Source organism: Bacillus rossius, chromosome 1 (genome assembly GCF_032445375.1).
Source record: "Bacillus rossius redtenbacheri isolate Brsri chromosome 1, Brsri_v3, whole genome shotgun sequence".
NCBI classification, from domain to species: Eukaryota; Metazoa; Arthropoda; class Insecta; order Phasmatodea; family Bacillidae; genus Bacillus; species Bacillus rossius.
In genome coordinates, this window is record NC_086330.1 from 72,076,502 (window position 1) to 72,103,420 (window position 26,919).

At 34.6% G+C, this 26,919-nt stretch overlaps 1 protein-coding gene across 2 annotated transcripts in view; it reads right to left on the reverse strand.

Annotated features, from left to right (window-relative positions):
- Window positions 1-26,919, reverse strand: part of LOC134537608 (aldehyde dehydrogenase, mitochondrial) — a 108,492-nt gene that overhangs the window by 2,288 nt on the left and 79,285 nt on the right. The window contains exons 7-10 of one of the 2 annotated variants that reach the window (XM_063378229.1): window positions 21,850-21,987; window positions 20,886-21,050; window positions 19,166-19,323; window positions 4,599-5,497 (exon numbers count right to left, since the gene is read on the reverse strand). In XM_063378229.1, the coding sequence (XP_063234299.1) occupies window positions 5,350-5,497; window positions 19,166-19,323; window positions 20,886-21,050; window positions 21,850-21,987 (609 nt within the window). In that variant the 3' untranslated portion in view covers window positions 4,599-5,349. Of the gene's footprint in view, window positions 1-4,598; window positions 5,498-19,165; window positions 19,324-20,885; window positions 21,051-21,849; window positions 21,988-26,919 lie in introns of those variants that run through there. The other variant, XM_063378218.1, reaches the window with a different exon arrangement.

Here is a 26,919-nt window from a genome sequence, read left to right on the forward strand (position 1 = left end):
AAAAATTCTTATGGATACAGTACCTTGCAAAATAACTTCTTCTGTTGTTTAAAAGAACTTCAAAAATTGTAATTTCTTTGGCCTTTATAAAGCCATAAAAATTTTTGAGCGGACTAATTTCTACAAAATGTGTAATTTCGATGACCTATGTAGTTGAACAACTGACCTCGTGTATATGCAATAATATTAATGTTTTTATTTTCATGGTCACAAAAAAGGCCTCTACATCACCCTTGCTGGTTTTCTAGAGTTAATTCATGCTTTAAAAACTAAGAAATAAATTATCACAAACTTTAAAAAAAAAAAAAAACAACATGCAATACTACTCTTTCTTTTCTCTTTACCATAAGTAGGTTAAGAACTTACTCAAGCACAATAAAATAAATTAAACCAGAACCATTAATAATATCAAGTCCAACCCTAAAAAGTTTTGGCATTTTGTCAAAATATTGAAAAAAATGGATTTTATGAATAACATGCACTTAAAGTCAATGGTGGTGTATCCAGCGATCCATATAGTTATCAAATGTTTTAGCTGACTATTTTTCTAGTTTTTTTTACCCACAACGGAACAGAGAAGGTGTATGCGTTTAGGGTGAGAGGTTGGTTGTGTGTGCAAAAAACTAATGTTCCCATTTATCTCCGAAACAGTTTTACCGAATTAGATACGGTTTTCTGTAAAAGTTTGTGATTCATCGGCGATGGTTCTTAGATGTTATGGTGTTAACTCACCAGCGGGCACTGTAATAAACATTTTATACATAAAATTGGATGTTGATATGTATGACGTTGATAAACTCTGACACCGTTTGACCGATTGCCATAAAAATTGGCACATCAGTGTTTTTTCAGGGAGATTTTTAATGCTAGCCATTTTTTTGTAACTCACCATTGTAATTGAAAAAGGATTAAATAAAATTTTTGAAAAACCCCAGACTAAAAGGAAGTAAATAACGAAAGATAAAAATAAAAAGCATTTAAAAAGGGTTGATTTGTCGCGAAGTTTGTTGAATAAACAACTAATTATGACTTTTCTTAATGCTTTTTACCTTTATGTACCTATTTATTTATCGTAGAGGTAGACACAGCAATAATATCAAATATAGATACTACACATATTCACCTATTAATATAATGACTAACCCAAGAAAATCCATCAGGGCTGCCATTCAAGTTTTATGAGTTAGTGACTAATTGAAATTGCATTGGATACGTAAATAAATGTAGTCTTTAATTGATATAAATTGCTGCATCTCTGCAAGACACACAATAGCTTTTCTATATTGCTATATTTTAAATGAAATTAGGAACAGAGATGGATGGCAATGGCAGCCCTAACGGATGATGATAAATTTCTTTAGTTTATTGTCTCTTTTGTTCTTTATAATTTGTATTTCTTATTATATATATGTATTATTGGGTGTTTTATTTTTATCTTATATGTATATATTTTTTTGTCGTTCATACCCTTGCAGCTGTTTATTGACTGTTAGTTTGCATTTGACAATTTGTAAAAAAATAAATAAAATAAATATAATTTTAAAATTTGTTTGAAATACAAGAATATCTAGTGGTGTATTATTATTAGGGCTGGGCCGATCATTCCGATACCGATCATTTGCGCCGATCATTGCCGATCAGACAAATTAAGAATTATATAGCTTGTTTGATGTTAAAAATAAAAATCTAAAAAAAATTTTAATGAAAAAGTTATCTTATGATAACTTACCATTTATTTAACACTTCTGACAGAAGACAATTTGTTCATTGGTTTTTAAAAATGAACAATAATATAATGTAAGCTAAGTATTTCCTATTTCTACTATTTCTAGACCTTCCCATCCCACAAACCAAAGTACCCATACGACACTTTTCACAGGTCTTGAAAATAAGTTCTTTATATTATATACAAAAGATTTTCCAAATAAATAACTAAACGCTACTGCAATACTAAGGCTGCATCCGAATACTGGCCTAATGGATCTCTTAGCTAAGGGATCCACTAAAAGTGCATCGTAGTGGACGCGGCCATCTTTGTGTTGAATCCGAATTATCACAAGGGATGCTGATGTATCCCTTCACGCATCCACCAATTCGAGATTTCTAGGGATGCGACACTCGCATCCACTAACGCGTCCCTACATCCATTAGCTTTGGAATCAGGTTTTATTTTGTTTGTGTATAATATTACTTCAGATTTTGGAGTGTGCATTTGAGTCCAGTCAACACCTGGCACATTGAAATCACTGATTATTAACAGATTATCTTGCGAATTCAAAAAACTTTGCTATAAGATATTTAGAATAAGCTGTGTATTTTAAGAGTGTTTTTGAGGGGGAATATATATATTCCCAATGGTTAAAAATTTATCTTGATGGGTTTTTAATTTTATTCAGACCGCTTCAATTCCGAGGTGGTTAAATTCATGAGTAGGTATTAAACTATTGAATTTATGTTTTTATTTACTGCGATCAAAACCCCTTCTCCTCTTTCCATCAAAGTTAGTACAAAGTATCTATCAGTTCTAAATATGACGTAGTTATCACTAAAATAATGAAAGTTTATGCTGTTATTGGTAAATAATGTTTCTGTAAGACATATCAAATCATTATCAATATGCAATAGATTAGTGAAAAAATTTGATGGCCTTGGTTCTTAGACATCTCACATTTTTATATAGAAGAACAAACTCCTTTGTGTCAGACTACACAAAAATTTATCAAGATGCTCCTCCAGGCATTTTAGATTGGATCAAAACAGAGCCATTGGTTGGTAGAGGTTTAGGGCTAGCCCTGCCTGTGTTGAAAGTAGTGTCAGGAGAATAATCGTTGTAATTATTTGATCAGGGTGAAGATTCCAGTAAAAAGGGGCTGATTAAGCATCTGCTGGGCAAAAACACTACGTTGCTTATTCTATTAAAATCATCTTCAAGAACTGAAATATATAAGAAGGAAGCATACAAATTTTCTTTCGTTCCTGATCGTTTTCGGCTTCAGAGTTGGTCTTTGTTCTAGACTTCTGTGCATATCGCACAACTTGAAGCCATCATTGTCATCAATGTGCTGGTTGCTATTCAACCTGTTAATGACATCATGTTTTACTAAGTTTCGTTGAATGAAGGTCACGAGACAAAGTACCGTTACCCAAGCCACCAGGTGTTTCCAAACTGACTTCCTTCTTCATGCTTGTGGGTTTCTTTAACATTTGACCAACATTTTTTAGATAGTAAGCTTTGCCCTAAGTGAAGGAGTTCTTGTTTGATTGTGGCGGTTTCTTCACGTGAGTCAATAAGTAAAGTCTTTTAAACCAAGCTTTCACTTTTAAGGTCATCGACCTTAGTACACAATAATTCAACAGTTTTTATTAGATTATCTAATTTGTGCACTTCCAATATACTAACCTCTGTATTGAACAGCTCAAAATAACAAGTATAATTAGCTCCCGTCTTCTTTGGCTGTGATTTAAACATGATCAACTGTTTATAGAAATGGATCGAGAACTACTGCATTGTTATGGGGTGTTAAAAACCCTCCGAAGTCAGGTTGGTCTAAAAGTGAGGAATTAATATTGAATTCACTAAACAAGTAATTCAATAACATAATCATAAACACCTTGGAGCGCAAGCAAAACACGTCCAACACAGATGAGCTCAAAACCCCGAATGAGCATTCAAATTTCTTGGATGAATCTTAATTTTTTAAGGCCTTATTTTATATCAGAGTATTGGTCATCGCTCATCGGGTAATTGAAAAATATTTTGTATTGTAGAATAATTTGATATTTGATTCAACATTTCAAATCAAATCATTTTTTGATTATTTATTACCATTAGAACACGTGGAACTCATTCAAAAAGAAATTTTAATGAAATATAATATAATATGTAATAAGCTGAGAAAATTTATTGATTTAGATTTGTTTTCTGCAACACCATTATTTATTATTTTATATTAAACAAATAATCTGTAATTATGACAAACATATTAGAAATACTCTATTTTTATGTATATAATCAGTTCGATTGACAAAAAAAATTTCAAACATAAAATTTTTCTGGTTTAAAAAAAATATTTTACTGCATTTTACACCCTATTTTGGATCTATATATATTTATTTTTCTCCATTCTATTTTTCACCAAAAAAGTTTCATTGTATACTTAATTTATATTGAAAAAATAATAATTAAATATTTGTGAATAATTAGGTATTAGAATCAGAATTTAATTAAAAAAACGGATTTGCAGAAGCCTAAAACAGAGGCTAATTATTGATACTGTAGAGTAAATGTTATATGCATATACCACTACACATTCTTTAGTTATTAAAGAGCTCTGATACAAATAAAAAAAAATAGTTTGATTAAAGAATATTTGTATGATTTTGTTAATACTAAGCCTTTATGAAAGGCAAAATTTACATGGTGGCAATGTAGTAATTTATTATATTAAAACTGAGAAAATAAAAATTTCAAGTTACAAAACCCCATCATGGATTTTATTAGCATAAATTATGGAACATAAAATTTTTTTCAAGAAAAGAGCGAAATAACATTATTTTAGTATTACCAAGCATTTTTATGAGAAATGAAACCAAGATACTTATACACAAAAATTTATTAAAAAAAATAGTTCATTTGTTTTTGATTTCAGACAGTGTACTACAATAGTACGATTCCATACAGTATTTATATAATGTCCATTATTTAGAAAAATGGTAATCAATCTATTTTGATTATGCTCACCAGTTGTACACATGCTCACTTTAAACTTATGTAATGTCATGACTGTACATCAATACAGTGAGTGCAACTCAATACCTAATTCATATGTATAATACAGTACAGTCTTGCAAATCCAGTAACGTTGACATTAGTAAAATATTAAGGACAGTATTAATATAAAACAATTGAAATTTTCAACAGTAACATCACTTCTGTTTTCTCCCACAAGTAAAAACATTCAATGTCAATTCTATATGGTTTTAAGTGCATTATTTTGAATCATTATCACAAGTACAAACCCAATAGTAATATAGTAATTATAATAATGTGTGCAAGAACAATTGGTTCTAAAGTAGTTTATATTTTACTTAAAACAAATATGTCTTGCAAAAATATTTTTAAAACGGATTGTTATAGATGATATATATATTTTAGTATTTTTTAATATTTTCTTTAAAGCTGTCACGTGCTAGTGTCACGAAACAAGTTCTTATCTTAACAATCAACTGATATGAATGACAAAATCATGCACTGAATTATGGAATGGACAGTGATACAAGACCCAATCAAGTTCCAAGCTTCAGTTCACAGCAGTAATATTCGGTTCAGCAAGCAGAAAACACAACCGCCTAGCTGTTCTTCTGCGGGATCTTGACAATAACAGTCTTGACTTCCGTGTAGGCCTCCAGACCATACGAACCCAGCTCCCGGCCATTGCCAGACATCTTGTAGCCACCAAACGGTGCCTGGGCGGTGAGAATGTTGTAAGTATTCACCCTGCCAAAGAAATCACACATGTCCAGTGTTGTTACAAGAAGTGATCGGTGTGAAACCTTTAATCAGGGAAGTTAATGTCGTAACACAAGTACAGCACCATTCCAAATGTACGTAAAAGACTTAAAAGACATTTATCTAAAACTAAAAAAAATAAACATGTAAGATAACACTAGTACTACAGACAGTAAAAAGAACAGGACACAAAAAAAATTCCAGTTAAATGCCTAGACAAAGGGTGGAAGGAGTTGATAAAGGGCTAGGCAAATGGGCATGAGGCAGAGACGTGGCTAAAACACCCAAAAAAATAGCAGAAAATATAGCTTTATCTTCTTAAATTGTGACAATAGCAATCTAACAGATACTAAAAATAATCAATGAATGAATGTTGCAAAAAGTACTGTTGCAATTTATAGCCCACTGACATAAAATATATTTCTGCCTGGCTGCGGCACACTGCACCTGACAGTGAAGTTATGTGTGTGTGTGTGTGTGTGTGTGTGTGTGAGAGAGAGAGAAGGGGGGAAATTTGGAATAATGGGTACATTATGGTTAGATTACATTTTTGGCAAAGTTTAGGTCTTTTATCTAAATAAAGCACAATAAAGTTTCAATTTTCAACAGTAATACCTTCAAAAAAAGGTGGTGGTATATGAATTAAAATTTTTGAAACAACGATATACTTATTAAGAGGATATACAATTTTTCAAAAATATATTGAAAGGAGGTAAAAGAAAGAATAATAGAGAGAAAAAAAAGGGGGGGAACCTCAGAACTATATAGAGACACACACACACACACACGAGGGTTTTTTTTTTCAACCTCCGATCGGCTGTAATAAAAAAACGGGAATGAATTGGGAAATTATTTTAATGTCAAAAAAAAGTACATCTTTACTCTATTTTTCCACATAATCACCGTGCAGATTGAGGCATTTGTGTACCGATGCACCAGCTTTCCAATACCCTCTGCATAAAATGATGCCTCCTGCCTATTCAGCTATGTTTTAACAGTGCTCTGCAGTTCATCATTGGTGTGCCCTTCTGCCTGTAAGAAACGGATGACTCCACGCAGCTCGCATTTTGCCGTACAGTTTATCGTTGCAGCCATGTTGACATTCCCATAACCAAGCTTCAACTGAGGTGTGAGTTGGCCGCTCCACATGGTTGGTGGAAGGGGGTAAACACTACGAGACGTGTCGATTCGTGTACGAGCGATTAGGGTATCAATTAATGGGCATGCCATGGAGAAATGAAACTGTAATCAGACTGCAGGGCACTGTTAAAACGTGGCTGAATAGGCAGGAGGCATCATTTTATGCAGAGGGTATTGGAAAGCTGGTGCATCGGTACGACAAATGCCTCAATCTGCACGGTGATTATGTGGAAAAATAGAGTAAAGATGTACGTTTATTTTGACATTAAAATAATTTCCCAATTCATTCCCTTTTTTTATTACAGCCGATCGGAGGTTGAAAAAAAAATAACCCTCGTATATATATATTACAACCTGAAGCTAACATCCAAGCTTATGCAAAGCTATTTTCAAAGTTTGTAACCAAAGAACATACTTATTCTAACAGCAATATTTATCAATCCACATTCAAGCACTAAAGCCAAACATTGATTACAAAATACTATTTACACAAACTATAAAAAATATTATTGGACTTACCAAGCCAAACAGATGACAGCATTCAGTCAACTTTATTGTGTAACATGACCAAAATGAAATTGTCTCATATTTCAGGCAAACAATGTTTAGAAATGAGTGCCACATCACCTCATAATGTAATTGTGCAGTGCTTGCTTTAACCATTTCACCACACAGTCGTCCACTTTAGGATATTCTGGTTACATTGTTCCCCCCCCCCCTTATCTTTATCAATTAAATTCCCCCTGTTTGAAATGTTATCTGAATTATCTGTGTTCTGCCCATAAGAAGATAGAGGCGAAATCCAAAATTCATTGCAGATTTTGATTATTTTTCAATTTTTGCTCGTTTTTTAAAGATAGATTTTTCTCTGACAATGTTGAACGTGCAGGTTTGGATAGCGACATAATTTATCTCTTTCATGACAACTAAGAAACATAATATACACATCGAAAAAAATCACAAAGCTGAACTGGACTCAAGTTATGACAGTGGGAAAAAAAAAAAGCCAGATCCAAGACTGTTAACCATGAAAACTCTGTCAACAGGCCAGGAAGAGCAAATTCTAGCTCGAGATTAGAGTAAACAGACATTATGGGGATTAGGACAGTTGATGGTCAGTACCTGTACATTCTCTATCTGCTGCTACCAGGCTACTGGCAGGGTAGAGTGGACAAAAACAAAAGAATGGGTAGGAACATATTTATGGCTGGAGTGTTCATTCCTTGCCACAAAACCAGTCTCTAAATTGTAAACAACCTACTTTCTTCCACCACTGAAAAGTGAACACGATGCCTCCGCAGAAATTTGTCATGTTTTACTAGACGCTCTGAGCATTTTACTTAGAATAGAACCATCCAAATAAAATTCAGACTAGACCAATTTTTTTTTTTACAATCATTGAATAGAATATTCAAGGGACCAACAGTAATTGTTGAAGGATTTTGAAATGCGGAGTTTGAACTAGACAGCTGCATGGGAGTTGAAGTTTACACAGGCCTCAAAGTGCTTTATTCACTGGAAAAAAGTGAGAAAAGTGACCTTTGTGATAGAAAAAGTGAGAAAAAAGTGATCTCCAGGAAAATAAGTGACTAAAAAGGTGACCTGAAATATAACTGAAATAAATGTTACAAAAAATTCTGATTGTAGTAAAATAAAATATTAGGTTATATATGGATCAAATAAAATACTGACAGTTATTCTATTAACTATTTAAAAACACACAAGTTACAAATTATGCACCAGTAGCACAAAATTAAAAGAAACAAATTATTCACATACCTAAGATGGTGAAAGAGAAGTCAACTGTGTAAACTGTGACTTAAAAGTGGTTTCCATGAAAATTCTGTCAAGATTAACATTTTTATATTGTCTTATAAAATTGACTAAGAATTATATTAATTAAGAAGACACCATAGGCCTACTACAAAACTGTATCTAGTCCAATTTAAGAACATTTCAACATCAGCAAACTTATGTCAGAACACTCCATCAATACAAAACATCTAATTTTTTGAGTATTTTGAAAAATAGTCAGAAATAATTTTAGATTTCCTTTTCTCCACTGAGTGTTGTACAGTATCAACCTCAAGCTTCTTCTCTGCAGCTTCTTTTCTGACTCTGTTAACACCTTCCAACATGGCCTGGGCCAATCCAATTTCCTGCATAGCTTTCTTTTTTACAGCCCTCTTTAATCTCTTATTTGCCTCCTCAAAAAGTACATCTGCAGTCTTTCTTTTTTCTGCTCTTCACTTTGCAAACTCTTCAATTTGTTCTCAGCACTATTATCACTCCCTTACATTAATATCTTCTGACGAGGTAACTCAGCATTGTCTAGTGCAGAATTAATTTTCTCAACTAGTATTTCGCCTGTAGCTGATCCAATAAAAAAGGTTTCAAGATGGTGAGTGATAATCTGTAGCTTCGTTTTAGACCAGTACCTGATAGCAATTTGTAGTTCCTTTCTACCTGTGTGGTTTGTTGTTTAGTAGTAGCATACTGAATAGGATGCACCATCCATGTCTTTCAAAATAAAATTGCGAAAATATGGGCTTAATGCATCTATTAGTAGATACCTAAATTTAGTGCCGCTCAGGCTGAAGTCCTCAGGCACACCCTCACCAAACATACTTTTAAAAACATCAGCTATTCCTCCACAAGATGATGCTGAATAATTTGAAATAATACATTTCATTATCTATTTCAGTTCTGCACTTGTTGCACGATCTCGTACACTGCAAAGACATTTAACATGGTTTTCTGAGGACACTTCACTTGATGTGGAAGCTGAACATGAAGGTCGAACGATCGTGAATTTTAGCTGACTAGGAGCCAACTTATTCCGACATTCACTCTTATGTCGCTCGCAAGTAGCATGCTGAGATAGTGCTCTATACCCTTTGGTTGATATTTTGATTGTGACACAGCAAACTGCACAAAAAACATCAGTATCGTTATGTTTTTTTTTGCTCACTCGTTAATGATATATCCATTATCATCGCGCCTCTATAGCCACTCGCTACGAAAACAACACTTCCCCATCTTCACCACACAAGAAAACATCAAAACACTACGATATTATTTCCCAGTTACTTGTTTATCTCAAATAATAGTATAGCATGACACAAGTCATATCGCTAGCCAAGGCCCCTAAGGACAAAACTAACTTAAGACCGCAATCAGACTAACTACAGAACACACTGGTGCAAACATAGGTTATCTGCCATCATGTCAGCAGATCGATACTGTAGGGCGAATCGATTAATGGATAGTTCGACTTCAGTTGTTTACACTTTTACGCATGTAAAAAATGATCTCGACACAATCCGTGTTATGGCAAACACCTTGATTACGGTCATAAACACAAATTCAAGCATTTAATTAATGTCACTTTCATAAACGGAAATGCAAATTTTGGGCACCAATATCGAAAAAAAAGTAAATTAAGTGACTGTTTTAAAAAAAAGGTGACAAAAAAGTGATTGATGCAAAATAAGTGACTGTAAGTGAGTTAAGTGACCATTTTCGACCCCTGAGTTTACAGCTCCAATTTAAATGCAAAGGTTGTTCTAATGACTTGTTTATTGTAACCACTAGAAGTAACAAATGAATTGATTTTTTTTGTAACTACGTACACTAAAACATAGTTTAACTACCAGCAAGGTTTTAAGCGACCAGATTCCTCTAGAAACTTATTGCCCTAACGGCTCTCGTTTATCAACTCCTGCATTACTAACATACACATCATTCCTGAAACCAAGTTATAAAATACAGAATGTACATCATCAACAGTCATGAATGTTTTTACATTGCAATGGGACAATGGTTCAGTCTAGTATTTGTTAACAGTAACCAAATGGTTTTAGAAGCTTCTGCGAATCCTTCTTATTTTTAATGGAAACAAAGTTTTAATCAAATGCCTATCATATTATTCATGAATGTAAAATATTTTTTTGGAATCAAATTAAAAAAAATTACAATGAAACTTTGTTTTACACACTTCACAGATGCAAACTACAGTAAAATGACAAAGCGAAAAATATGTATATGAACCACAATACAGTGGTATAAAATGCAAAGAAAAAACTAACAATTCATTTTCATTAGCTGGGAAAATTTTAAGTCTGAAAATATTTTTGTCATCAAATGATAATGTATATAAAGTAAAGTATTTTTTAATAATTTTTAAAATTACAAATTATTTGTTACATATTAAAAGCAAGTATGTTTAGAAAACAAAATTTCACAATAAATCTTTCACAAAAATCTTCTTGGTTACATACATGTTACATTCTTTCATTGAAAATTTTGTGAATGAGTGCCACTTGTATGTATTCATAACGAATATTTGGAGATCATGAAGAATACCATTTATAAATTTCTCAAGAATTTTAAGATGCTTCGCTGTTTTGCTATATATCTAAGACTTTTTTTCTTTCAGTTTATAAGCTCAAAGCATTTTATAGAATTTTAACTCTTTAGTGGAAAAAAATAAATACAATTTTTACCTAGAAAGGATGAACAAATCAGTCAGTAGTTGCTGGCAAGAATAAGAACACGGAGAAATAACACACACTATGTAACATCTGTTTCAATGGAAGAAAAAAGTAAATACCACTTAAAGGTACTGATTTTACAGATGGCAGCACCAAATTACAACTACAGACATGTATTGCAACGTAGGAAAACACGTAATCAGATAAAAGTCGCATGCTGCAAGTAAGTGATATTTCATGCATTCAAGATAAGTTGAAAGATGCAGTTAAAAAGAGTTAAATGTAGCTTACATAACACATAAGAAAAATGATGCATATTAAATTGTAATGCCCTTGAAAAGGTAATAAATAATTTTGTTCAGCCCATTATGTAATACGAAGGCGTTAAAACATGAATTCATGTTTATTCAACAACAGGTAAGAAAAAAAGGTTTTTCTTTCTCAAGGGCAAGTTCAGCACAGGGGACATTGTAGTCTTTACATGCACATTTGTTATATGTGCATGACATAAAAAATGTAAACTTTCTATTATTGAATGATGGCAGGTATACTGTCAATATTTGGTTTTACATATGCAGGATTTAAATAATGATTAAATGAACAATTGTTGCCTCCATCTTTGAAACGCTGAATAATGTGCTAGAAATCACAATTTTAGTGTCTAAATTGACCAATGACAAAGTTAGGGCTAGGGTCCTAAATACATAGTTTTGAGAGTTTGGGTATAAAAGTATTTCCTAGAATGGAGACATTTGCTTGATTATCCCATAAACCTAACCTAGCTGTTTAATTTAATTGAAGGTAGTAAAATTCTTTGAAAATTACATAACTGCCCTTACAGAAAAATCATAGTATTTACACAGAAAAACAATTTAATTATTTTTATTTTTGCATCGGTCGTGACTAGAATATTACCGGTGTGAATTTATGAAGTTTGTATTCAGTCTTGATACATGAGCACTAACTCACCCTTTTCAACAACCAAAACCTGAATCATTTAACTGTTACTGTTTCAAACACAGCTTTAAATAAAGGTCACTTATGGTTACACATTTACGTCAAAAAAACAGAAGGCAACAAATAATTTTAAAGTTTTAGTGTGCTAAACCTCAAAAAATTATATTCCAAACTTACAGTATAATTATTATCCTTAACCCACACATGTTTTCAGTACGTAAACATCATAGATATAAACACATGTAATATTTTTTAGACATGCCACACGCTGCACTAAAATAACAGCTTGAATCGATGATGCCACCATATTATTCAAAATGTTTCCACAGAAGAGAACATTTTTTTGGTGTTCACACGTTATTTTAGTCAATGGCCATGGTTTCCTATTGAACCAGTATTGGTAGTATCATGAAAACAAAAATGAAAAAACTGATATCACGGAAATTATGTCATTTTGTCATCAATAAACATGTTTATAGCATTTATTCCCAGCTGTATCATTTACCAATTTTCCATCCTCTTTCTGAATAGTAAAAAAATCCCAATTTGAAATGTTGAATTCAATATCAAATTATTCATGAATACAAAATATTTTTTGATTACTTGTAGTCCCCTGTGACATGTGCCACTTTTTTGTTACACAGTTTATTTATCTTTTTACATTTAAGTTATTGCAGATTATATTTTCAAGTTACCTTTTATCAAGGTTTTTGATGTTATTTGATTTTATTTAATTATCTAATTTTATTTTACTTTGGGTATTAGGTTTATAATCCTGATAAATTTAGCTGTAAGTTTCACCAATGTTGGCTACATATTCGTGATAAAATACCAGGTTATTCTAAAGACTATGATAAGCTAATTTATTATTTAAGTTTAATTTAAGTATTTTTGTTGTGTTGGTTTTAGGTACTTTTATTATTTATTTTAATGGGCAGTGTAAAACATACTTTATGGGCATGTCTGATAAAATTGAGGGCGTACGGTGTTATGGAGAAATTATCGGTACTAAATAGTGGGCGCCACCACGTGAGTGGGCACGTGGACCCGGCGAGAGACTCTAACCCAGGGTGTTACGTGGCCCGTGTGCGGCGAGATACTTGGCCCTCTAGATATTAAATGCGCTGCTCTCGACCCTACCTAAGCCCGCTCTCAGCGTCGGGCACGCTTCTAACACGCAGTGGGTTCTCAGGGCGTCCCACACGCCGCCGACCAGGTTGGGGCCCCACGTGGTCCCCCGAACATTAAGACACGTAACACAGTTAATTGATTTATTTTACTCACGATTTATTTCCGTACACGTTCCTTCACTGGTACAACTGAGAAAACGCCCGAGGCACGAATCGGCTTAGAGGAGGCTGACCACGCACGTGGTCACCTCAAGGCAGCGACACGACCGCCCTCGGCTGGCGGGAGAGAACGACTGGGGTGAGATCATGGTTTGCAGGTGGCAACATGGCGCCCTTCGCGCCGAACACAATTACCGTTACAACATTCTGCGATTCCGTGCCCCGGCGAAAGTTAAGTAAATAATAGATTACATTAATAAATATATAAAAATTACTGGCAATTTAAAATACATTAATGTTTACGTAGTTATTGAGAATTATTATAAAACATTTCTACCCTCGTCCAAGTCCGTGCCTATTCGGGTCCGCCCGGGCAACGTCTATAGTTTTATAATTAGTGTAATATTTAAATTGAAGAAACACATGATTAAACTGCAACAAGACACTGGGGCAAAAGAATGAAAGAAAAAGGGTTACAATATTAATTAGCATACTTAGGGGTGCGGCGCACTGCATCTAAGCGCCCTCTTGCCGGGCTAGAAACACACGCACACACGCACGCACGAGCGGGAGGTTTGAATAGAGATGGTGGTTGGGCGGTGTCATATCGGGCTCAAAGGGGCCGCAGGCCCAGACGACGTCAAAATGTTGGTTTGTGGTTGAAGAATGCAAGACAGCGACTACTTTCTGCAGCGCACAAAGACAGCGCTGTATGGCGGCTGATCCACAAGTCACGACAGTCGTGTGTTGCCAGGCGGACTGGAGCGAGGCGTGAGCTCGTGGACGAAACTTTGCGCGCAATATGACACGTTTTACCCAGCCCCCAGATGTACCGTTTAATTTTTACCGGGCGTGTAAGAGGTGAGCATGGCTTTAAACATTAATTACATCACTTTGATGTGTGACGTGCCGCACACGTCTGTAAGCACAAAGCCGTCAACCCCTCTCTTCATAAACACGTGTGGGTCGCGGCAGACGGCCAAGATAGATGTCGCCGCCCGGCCATTCTTGCATTACCTGTTGCCAGGACGACCACTCCCCTTCACCTACCCCTCCTCCCAACAGGCCAGTCGAGTTGTGCACGGCACTACTGCCGGTGATTTTTGGAATCTGCTCCCTTACCTAGATCACTCAGGACGTCCGTTCGTATAGAGGTAGTAGATTCAGCGATCATAAAAGAGCAGGCTGCCGAATAGGAGGAACAAACCAGTTCTGGTACAGTGTATTAGGGAGGCTGTCATTTAGCTGTGCAATTGTGATCAATAAACTGAAGTACCGTGAACCAGTGTGTATCCTTTCAGGGCAAGGGAACTCTCCAGGAACCTCACCCAACAGCCACCACTCCAGGAAAAAACACTGCCGAGCTACGACCAGGAGAAGCCAATAAGTACCCAGCAGATGCTATTCTGCCATAGAGCCAGGGGCATGCGCCCTTCCTCCCTCTAGGCCATTATCTATCCTGGTAGAAGGAGACTCACCTGACGAGGCCCCCTTGGTCTATGCCAAAGCCCGATTTGCACAGCAGCAGCAATTAGGAAGCACCTGGCAACAGCTCCAAATCTACTGGCAGAGTTTTTCCCCCGTTCCTTTCCGGCCCAGACAAACCCAGATACCCTCTGTCACAGAGCGTCAGTTACCTATCCAGACCAGGCCAACCACCCACACAAGGGCCACCGAGAACCATTGACAGCCATTTCCAAGGCATCTCTTGTTGGGGATATCCCCCTGAACTGATACGGCCATTTCCACAAACACCTCCTAGGAACCCACTCTAGGGATGGCACGAGTCAACCTAGCAGCAGATCCAAATGTAGGAGCCTAGATCGATTGGAAAAGTGAGGCGCCCTCTTCAACAATAGAGCACACTGTATCACACGACAACTTTCCATTAACATTTGGACCCAAAAACAATGAAATGTTCATACACATAATTTTCTTAACTATTGTTTGGGTTTCAATCATCTTCTGTTGTTGAACAACATGGCACCATTACCAATGATCGTATGCTTCCATATGTGAATGCCAACAATACTTTGTTCAATATATTGAGTTCTCTCAAAAATATTTTGCTTATAACAAGCATCAGTCATTGTACTCGATCAGCTGTTACGGCGCGGCGTAGCCGCCGGCTGGCTCTCTCTGTTCTCTGAGCTGCGCATGCACAGTATAACTCACTCAACGCTCTGCCCAGACTCGTGACCTTCCACCAGCAGCCAGCCAATAGATGCGAGCTTAGCGGAAAAAAATATAAGCTCCACCTCCCGTGTACCAGTTTTGTCCAGTTCTAATACCAGTTTATTGGTATACGCACCAGTTTTCTCGCTGCCGTGACATGTTCAATGTCTTGATACCAATAATTAATTATTTACGATCCCCAAAAATAAATGGTTAGTTTAAAAAATATGCGTCAACTGTACAACACTTCCGTAAATTAAAAAATACATATAAAACAGTTACCAAGACTCTGCTCATTTTATCTTGTGAAGTTTATGTCTCGTACCAGTATTTCGGCTAAGTTGTGACAAAAATACAGAATCAGAACTTACAAGCAGCCACGTAATATTCCCGACATTCCCATTACGTTTATACATTCGTGAGTTTACGTTTTTCCCTCGTGCAGTTTACATTGTCTCCGGGTATAATTACTCGGACTTTTACATTCCTAGGCTTAAATTATTACATGTTTAGAAATAAAAGCAACTTTTCATGTTATAAAATATGTATATTTTGCGATTTAAAATGTTCATTGCAGACTATAAACATTACGTTTATCACGATGTTTTTAGGCCTACTAGCTAATCTTATCTACACTTAAAAGTACCCACAGTAATTTTTTATTTGAGCAAATATATTGTGTGTTAATTATTATTTTATAGATATAAAATATAAAAAAAAATGTACACACGGGGCTTTCGACACTGCCTTCAGTGTCAAGTTATTTTTTATTTACATTTGATTAGCTCAAGTGTTGTTTCTGCACGAATAGGATATAATTTCGATCGAAAATACATCAGCATAATATATAGACACGGCAGGTCATTTCCCGTGGCAGCAGGACACGGCAACGGCAATTCATTTCCCGCGGCAGCGGGAGGGGGGGAGGATAGCCACAAATGGACGTAATTTGGCCTCGCTGGTTCGTACGTACAACTCGGTTGTAAGGACAAATTTTGGAGAACCGTGAGTGTACGTAGAATCAAGGTTTCACTTTACATGAGACCTTATGTTAAATCCTGTAGGTGTGATTTTTTTGCTCAGTTGTTTATGACTCTGGCCCTATGAATAATCCAAGTTTTCGACCTCGAGCACCAAAAGAAAAGAAAAGAAAAAAAAAAAAAACTACTAAATTCCTACCTTTGTTCGTTTTGACGATTTTAACCCTGAAGGGCTAATTTTTGCAAATATTGACGCAGTACATTTCCAAAGTAGACTAAAACTGCTATAATTTGAGCCCAGAACTGTCTCTGTCTAATAGTTTCCAAAATATAGCTTTTCAAGATGTATAAATTTTTTTAAACTCTGAAATTTTTAGCATCATTTTGTTGTTCTGTGGGAAATTCAACCCTATAGGCCTATTTTCTTCGGGAAATGTCCCTCCCACATTTCAATGGACACTAAAGAGGTTTCAGAGACTTACAAATGAACCACCCCCTACATTTTTCATATTTCTCATTAGTAGCTATGATCTCTGTGTTACACTATTAAAGCCTTGTCTGAATGCTTCATGACTAGTGGTGTGAAAAAATGGTGTAACCATTTTTACGCGAAAAAACGTGATAATTGGACTTAAAACGAAAATCCGTTTTTTAAACTACTAAATCCGAAAAACAATATACATCGTAAATCAGCTATATCGGTGAACATGTTTTGACGTTGTAAAATACTATACATATATACATTATTTTATTTTTATGAATGCACTAATTTCTTAGCATTTTTAACATTGATAAATGGTTAAATATCACGTTCACTGAGGTAACAACATAAATATTATTCCGTTCTAACGTTGGCTTTGTTTTAGCAGAATCGCCAACATACGAGAACACATAACTCCATGAACGTGACTTAAAACTAATTTCAAAAAGTTAAATATTAAGTCCATTTCCAACTAATTTCGCGCGAGTTAATATACGTTTAGTTTCTTCAAAACGTAACACAATTTCATTGTAATTTTATTTTACCAGCACTTATAGATACTGGTATTTTAATTACAATTTTGGCTTGGTAACGTTGGCTACGCGTAAATACTGGCAGTCCTTTGTCACGTACACACGTTGAGTTGCTAAACAATGCCGAAATTAAAGCCTACTGCCGAGTCCCGAGCAAAAGAATTTAAATGTGAGGGTTTATATGCTTCTAACAAGATTTTATTTTGCAAGTGGTGCAATTGTAGAGTTGACCACGAAAGGCGCGACACTGTTGTAAAACATGTCAACAGTAAACACCACGTTAAAGTTAGGTTAGGAAGTGCAGCTGGTGTCAGCAGCAAACGTTCAGCCACGATGGAAGAAATGACTACTGTTGCCAAAAAAATGAGAGAAGACAGAAAAGTTCATCATGAAAACTACACAGGCGTTTATCTCTGCAAATATACCACTTGAGAAATTGTTTTTAACAGAGATTAAATGCGGATAGTGGTGAAACTATGTAAATTTATTGACTAGTCATAAAGTTAATAGTACATTTAAAACAGTTTAAAATGTTTCTGATAGCATTACAGTGTACAGGGTTACAAATTTAAAAATACGTATATTTTTATCCTGATTTTCTGCTGCAAATTCCTATAAAAACACAAAACACCGAAATTGTTGATTTTGGAAACGAAAGTGGCTAAATTATAAAACCATAATTTCACACCCCTATTCATGACTATAAACCACTTCGTTTCCATCCATGTCAAAAATTCTTAAAATAATATATCAGGTAATATAGTTTTGCTCCTTTTACTTATTATGTAGGTATCTAATGAAAGAAAATGAAAATAATGAATGATTATAGTAAATAAATCTCAAAGCTCTGAAGTTAACATTATGTTAACAGTTATTAAAACTAAATAATGACATTGGTAACAAGGCAGATGCTTCTCTATAGAATGTACTACCATGAAAGCAGCAAACCTTCCAGATCAGTGGTCTTCAGATTTGTTTGAATAAAATGCTAATTATTTCCTCAGCTAAAGTGTTGCGGGCCTCACTGTATTATACACATAATATGACCACAAACATTAAGAGGACCTTTTGCCTCAAGGATTTAATTGTCATTATTTAGCAAGATGAACGAAGTAACATAAATCAAAATAATGAAATTTAATTAAAACATGTTTCTATATTACTTACTTTAAACTTGTAAACCAATATTTTTCAAAGTTTGTAAAATATTTTTTTTTGAAACTAAAAAGTAGTGGATTGAAAATTATATTAAAACATGTTAATAAAATAAGATAGATTTGAACACTGATTTTACAATCCATGTTTAGGATGGTAAAATTACTTCAAAAGAAAAATTCCTCTAACATTTTAATTTACAGTTTACATAAAATATGTAGATATTTTGAGAATGAAACAAGCTTATAATTAAACAAAATTTCTTGCATGAGTTATAAAATACCTTCAATAGACAGTGGACAGTCCTTAAGTGCTGCCAGATGTCATTCTTACATGTAGTCTGCCTCGTATTTGCGAAGGTCGAAAGAAATATAACGCTCACTAAAGCAGTGTACACAAGCCTCAGACTGAAGGCATACCACTGGTCCAGGTGGTGTGAACATGAGTACTCACCAAACAGTGCCAGCACGCAAACCCTGCACCAAGTAAAATGCCTTGTCGATATCCTTTGTGAAGATGGCAGAAGCCAGACCATATTCCGTGGCATTGGCACGCTCGATGATCTCATCCAAACTCTTGAATCGCAGGATCTGTTGCACTGGTCCAAATATCTGATCCAAAACACACAGCATAGATGTCAAGTCAACAATGAAGCATTTGGAGCTAATTTTAAACATATACCTTCTAAAACAAGCAAGTATAAGAAAAATTTATATATTTTCATCTCAACACAAAACAATAATCAGTGTTGCTTTTTCAGACCTGATATGATTTTTTTACATAAGTAAAAAATTTACAATTTTTACATAATACTACCTCAGCATGCCTACAAATCTTTTAAAACTTATAAAATTCTTCTCGGATGTTATTTGGTAAACGATTCATCAGTAATTTGTATAATTGTTTTATATGTAATTTCATGATTTGTTGCTACATAATTACTTATTATATGTTGTTTATGTAACATGGTGTAACAGAAGGCATATATGCCGTAACTGCGCCAAACAAAGTAAAAATAAATAAATAAATAAAATGAGCAAAAAATAGAATCGGTTGAGTTTCTAAAGATAATGAATGTTTTTTGTCTATTATTCCATATGGATCATTGATTGTTCATTAACAATGCTGAGTTGTAGCAGTCATATATATTAATTGTAATGTGTTCAACTTTCAAATTTCGAGCATTATGTGAAATATTTGCTTTAATCTCTCCTTTTTTATTTTATCACCAAAATAATTTTTTTTAACAATTTTATAGTTTTTGTTTACAAGCAGTGGCAGTTGGTTGGCTAGTTGAATGTTTTGTACATTGTTCTTATTAAGTGTGTGGCATGCATGATGTGATGATGTAACACTTATCAAGCTTTTATAGTTACACATTCAGAATTTTTAAAATGTAGCAAAATATGTAAGTGGACTTCAACTTCATTTTCAGCAAAGACTTATATCATTGTCTCAGATTCAAGTAGAAAAATATTTTCTTTGCAAACCTGTAAAAATAGGTTTTACACAACCACACATGTATAAAAACAAAAATGAGAGGAAGTTGCTAAGTTTTTGCTGTATTACATTTTAAAATTTAGATTTGATTAATGGATTTAACCTAAAATCACGTAAAACATATATTTCACTAAAACGTTAAATTTTATAAATTTGACCTCCTAGGCAAAAACTATGCCATACTTGAATTCAGGGCAGCAAATTCATATGAAATCAGCTCCAAATACCATGGCACCAAAAAAATGTTGGCCTGTGTAATTACTTAAAAAAAATATATATATATCCCTCGATGTAATCATAACCTATGGTTGGTCATTTAAATAAGTTCAAAAATAATAAATAATAATTATAAAACAAGTAACATGTGTACTTAAAAATATCATTTGTTTAAACTTACTTCTGCTAATACAGAATTAGTCATTTCTTTTGCATGCATTCACCCATTAACTACAAAGATCTTAATTCTTTGGAAAAGATAAATATATTACTCCAGTCTTTTTGTAGTGATTGTGACATTTAGTACACTGCACAATCACGATTATGCACCAACAAACAGCAACAAAGGTTCGTGCGAGATGTGACAAAATGGATAGCGCTTGGAATAAGAGAGGTAGCGGGGTGAGACAAAGGGGTGGCACAATAGCAGCCTGTGCACACGCCGCTGGAAACACACCTCCTGCCTGGCAATGTCCATGTTGTCCTTGACGTCCGCAAACACAGTGGGCTGCACAAAGTACCCTCGGTCGCCATGCCGTCCTCCCCCCGCCACCAGACGGGCCCCCTGCTTCTTCCCGGAGTCTATCAGGCTCAGGATCTTCCCCAGTTGCTCGTCATCAATCTGCAAGTCCAGCAATGACACCACCGACTTTCAGACTACCCACTGTGGAGTGTATAGCATGTGTGCGCGGGTGCATTAGAGTGTAAGCTGGGTGGGACAGGAAATTTTTGTTCCAGAATATTTTAGACTGGGAAAACAAACTCCAGCAGGAAACGGGATAGAATTGGGGATTGTTTGAGGTTTACAAATTCCAAAAAATATATATATTTTTACTATGGAAAAACAATTTTGTCATTTTGAATATGTTGGCCCAAAACTGGTGACTAGGGATGGAACATTTTCAATGAACCACGACACATTGCAAACAGCAGTAAAACACACCATAGCAAACAAAGCTAACACCAAACAATTCTGAAAGGGTAAGCCAAAGGGAACTTGAAAGATGGTTAAAAACACACTTGTAGCTTGTCCTGTACAACAAACTCGCTCCAAGAGCAGGCCAGGATGCGAGAGACAAGGCACACCACGTTACAAGTTACACTTTAATAACACTAACTTCACGCCATCATTAATAACACTAACTTCACGCCATCACCTTAGTTTGCAGCCCTCCTCAGCAACCTGCTGGCGAGCGAATCAAACCACTGGCACAACTGAGAAAGTGGCTACTGAAGGAAACTGAAGGAAGGAGGGAAGGAAAGGGAAAGAAGTCAGAGGAGGTAAACATGTCTCAAGGAGAAGGGTAGGAAGGTGCACGGCGGGTGGTCTACACAAGTATACCAGCAAAGGAAACTCCACAACGAGCAGTGACACTGCTGTAATGGATGATGAGCATGTTAACATCAATATATAACCTCACCTGTGGACCCTGCTCAATGTTCAAGTCAAATGGGTTGCCCACTGTTCTCTTCTTGGCTCGCTCTGCGCTTCTCGTTACAAATTCATCGTAGATGGAATCCTCAACAAATGTACGCGATCCAGCACAGCAACACTGGCCCTGTAAAAATTACAAACTGACAAAGATGCAAAAATATTTTGACCTGGTTTAAAAGTGACAGTAATTATTTTCATGCTTAAAAATTAAGGATATAGTTTTACAGCGCAGATTGTAGCTATGTGTAAAAAGTAACAATGCTTCATTGTGCTGTTTCATAATAACCGTTATTTTCAATATTGATTAACATTTTGTTACTGTTACCACCACATACCTAATTTTTCACAGTCCATCTCTAATAATTTCAACAGTGAAAAATCACAAACTATATAGGATGATCTGCAAATATTTTCATTCCAATTGTTTGAAAATCATAATTTGTTGAAAGGCTGTCAAAAATCATAATTTGTTGAAAGGCTGTCAAAAATCATAATTTGTTGAAGGGTTGGAACTAGGTACTTTATTTACGGTGTTTACGTGTTTGTTTTACAAAGCTTCATTTATTTTATATTTTATTTCAAAACTTTCAACTTGAGTGTGAACTTAAATTACTTAATATCATATGGCAAATCAATTTTAATAAAAAAATAAAAAAATATGAGTTACATTTTTGCATTCATTATTTATTGTTAAAAAAACCACATTTTAACACACTTCAATTTATTAAACTTTGAAGGAAAATTTTTTATAACTACTGAAGCTTAACTCAATTGTTTAATAATTGACTAAAATATAAAATAATCAAGGCTAGACACAATGTTATTATTACTGACTTTGGCTCAGCTCGGCTTGAAAATTTAGTCTTGTCCCTCTCTACTTAACTGGTTATACTATATAATAACTAAATACCCCCCCCCCCCCCCCAAAAAAAAAGGTTAAACAAAAAAGGATAAAAAAAAAAGTGAGCAAGTCTTTCAGTACTCACAAGTGTTGTGTCAACATCTAACCTCGGTAACCGAGCAAATTCATGTGTTCTCATGTTGCACATAAACTTATAAAACCAAACTCAGACACAAAATTTAACGTAGAATTTTTTAAATAAGGCTGAGCATGATAAATATACAAAAAAAATTTCATTTTAGGGAAAAACGAAATTTTTTCCTCCCTTTTAAAAACTTACTATAATTCTGTTTAGCAAGATGGTACTATGGGCTAGTCTAACAACAGGAGTACCAAACGTGTCGCATGTGAATGCCTCAACACTGTTCCTGTGACATTTCCCCCTAGACTGGAAGTAAAATTATCATCGCCTGCTTTTATGAGGTTTTACTTCTTTAGGCGCATTGAGGGTAAAATTTTGGTATGCACCAGAAATGTAATGAAATAAGCTCATATTAAACGGAAATTTATCAGGTTGAAAATCCAATACGTATGCATGCAGGAACTGCTATAGCCATGAGCCGAAGTCATCAAAATGGCAATCCCACGTGTGGCAACATGCATCCGTGCATGTTATGTGAACATCAGGGGATGTACTAAGCATACTGGTGTGCCGAAGTAAACTTTATGGTAGTGAAATCATCCTGGAATACATTTTGTAAACTTGAATAGTCATCAAAAGATATAATCACAACTTTAAAAATATGTAGCTATAATTTATTAGTCCCGAAAATTGTGTTGGAACAAACATGGCGTCAAAGGTATTCAACATTTTGTTGGGGGTCTAAAGCATTACGAATGCGGTGCTATCTTTAGAGTATTATTCAAATTAAAGTTGCAGTCCAATACATAGATACATTAAAACAAAATTTACTTGAAACATTTTAAAACACATATCAGTCTGCAAATACCTACTTCCTACAAACAAACCGTAACTTTATTGACCTGATTCAACATTAAAGATTTAAGAGAAAAAACTTCATCAAGAAATTCTTTCATTCAACATGGTGTCGAATATACACAGACTAACAATTTCTTCTGTCCCTACATTATGACGCTCTATCTACATTTCAAGTTAACTAAGTACTGTCAAAATTGTAATGCGGAATTTTTAAGTTGTCATTATTTCTTTTTAAGACTATAAATTATAAGATGGTATTAAAAAATAGTTAAGTATCCTCGTTAAAAAAAAAAAAAATTTGTTTCTGCACGCATTAAGTGGCTGTGATACGACTTGTGCACTTTTTAAAAAAGGGAAAAAACGTTTTTAAAAGCATTTGAGATCCTGCTGAATTTGGATCAACTTGCAGCAGAATTTGAAGAAGAAAACTGTCCGGTTCAAAGATTATTTGAGAATGGAATTCAAATCTTGTTGGCAGTCTATAATGCTCCAAAATCTGTGGACAGTATTGATCATCTTCGTTATGCACAATACGTCAATATTCCACCAACAAGTGCAGCAGCTCACCAACATTTCAATCGTGTTTATTATCAAGTTCAAACTTGGTTAGGGCATGATTTGGAACCCCAGGAATGGGGTTGGACAATGCGTAACGAATTCCTGGAACCTATCACGACAATTTTAGCACCTGCTCCAGAGGAATTGCTCAACACAATATTCTGCAACTGCAAGAGTGGTTTGGTTTGCGAAGTGTATGCAGGAAATCGGGGTTGCAGTGCTCTTTAGCTAGTGGCCAGTGTAATGGGCAAGCTTGTCTCAATGCTCTACCATATCAGAGCGATGTCAATGAAGACATAACCATTGGCCCCGAAATCATGGAAGACCTGGAGACAAATGTCATTGAAGATGATAAAGAAGAGGACTTAGAAATACTACAGCGGTCGGAAGACGATGATGAAGAAGAAGATAATTAAAATTATAAGTTGTAGTTCTTGTAATTTTTATTAAATTTTTTAAATTTCCACAATCATAAATGTATGGAATGATATTTTTAAATAAAAACATTAACTAAGAATTTCTTTCTTTTGTTTTATTTATTTAAGAAGTTATTAAAATAAATTACATTAGAAATGAAATATAATATAAGTATTTTCCTTAACAATTCTATAACTAAATGGGCAGATAAGTGTTATTAAATAAATTGATAATTAAAAACAGTTACATAAGTAAAATAATTATTAAATATAATGTAATAGTTAATAAAAAATGAAAATTAATAATTATGTATTTATCAATAACTAATGAACTTTATATGGCGTGTTTTTGACCGGGACTACCGGATGACCTTACATGATGCTCTAACCGCGTGCTCTCCATCTCCACCCTCTATCTCGAAAACGATTCAACGTATAAAAAAATATTTGAAACAAACGTTGTGAATTTAATCCTCTACAAAATTGATAATAAATTCAAATAGCGAAAAACCCATAGGAAATGAGATATTTGCAAAAAAAAACGTGCAAAAAATCAATTTTTGTGACCTTTGACCTTAGATTTTAATTGTCGTGTACAACCTATCATATGTATGTTTTGAGAAAACTTTTAGGATGTAAAAAATACAAGTTTATATGAGTTTATAGCTGGGTATCTCAAATTCTGAGATACCTACCTAATTTTGACTAAGATGACTGGACTAGTAAGTAATTAATAAAGCAGCACACAAACTCCTATCTGGCATAAAAATACACAATGAGTATGTTTCTAGACGTTACAAAATAAACAAGATTAAATTTAAAAAAAAAAAAGGAGTGGAGCTAAACATATATAAAACACATTTTAAAATGTATTTTCATATTAATAATTTTTTGGCCTAAACTATAAAATTACTTAAAGGCAAAGCATAAACAAACTAGAGAATAGGTTTGTTCAAACTTTTTCAGGAAACAGAACAAAAAAGCATTCTTAGTGTTACACCACATAATAAAAGAAAAGTATCATTAAACCAGTTATTAATAAAAATGTGCAGCATCTTGTCTTATAAACAACACCCTCTCACTATTTCACAAAATAACCAAAGATGTTAAGATAAAAGATGTGTTGTACACACAGCAAAAAGAGAAATTATCACATTTTTGCTGTTACAATTTATTGGCACTGTAGTAGAACTAATATTACGTTCAAGATATCTTAATACTTTGCAACTGAAATTTGGTTTCCTGTGTTACAAATCTAATGACATATACTGATGTACTGCATGAAGTTTTCAGAACTGGCCTTGATGAACTCGTGAAAATAACCATATTTCGCACCAAACTTCGTGTTTCCACAAAACTGTTAAAATTTTGCAAAAAAAAAAAACAACAAAAAAACTTATTTTTGGGAAAAGCTACTAGTAACTATTATATATTTTTGCGTAAATTCAATAACACTTCATAACTGTAACTGTAAACATAAAGTGTTTAAAAATGATCAAAAATGTCCAGTTTTATGGTGGTATTTGCTTACACAATACTAATTTTTTAAATTTGTGTATAGTTGTGTTAAAATTTAATAAATTTCAGCTTTTTATCAGAAACAATTCTAACAAATAATTTTTTACAGTTAAGAATAGAAATAGTTCCATACATTTAGAAAGCAATAATTGGAAATTCAGTGGTAACTAATGTGCCGTTTATTGGTGTGTTTGGCACAGATTTTAAATTTTAAGCTTAAATTTTCATTTTATAATTTTTTGCATTTTTATTCTTATTTAATATTTGTCATACTTTTGTACACTCTTATCAAACCTTTTTCATCCTAGTTCTCTTTCCCTGGTTTTCGGCGCACTCTAGTGGCTGTGTTCTTAAGTCTCTCCCTCTCTCTCTTTTTTGGCCGCCAGAGAGCACACTTGTTCCCCCCCTCCCCTTTAGCACCATGCTGGTTGCAAGTCACCTAGCACGAGATTTGAGAGTCGAAGTTAAACTTAGTTCGACTGCGCCTCCATAGAGCGCGCGGCGCTCGACGGCTATCGAGGATTTTACCAAGCAACAGACCTTTGTTTTACCTTGCCTCGGACGTCTTCGGCTCCATTCAGCGCTGAGCCATCACCCCCCCCCCCCCCCCCCCCCTTCGGTCTTCCAGGACCCAGCTTCCTTTTTTTTTAGACGATCTAGCCGCCATGATGGAATTAATTCGCGGGCTGTTGGGCTGACTATATCGGCGTCTCTGTCGAGCTG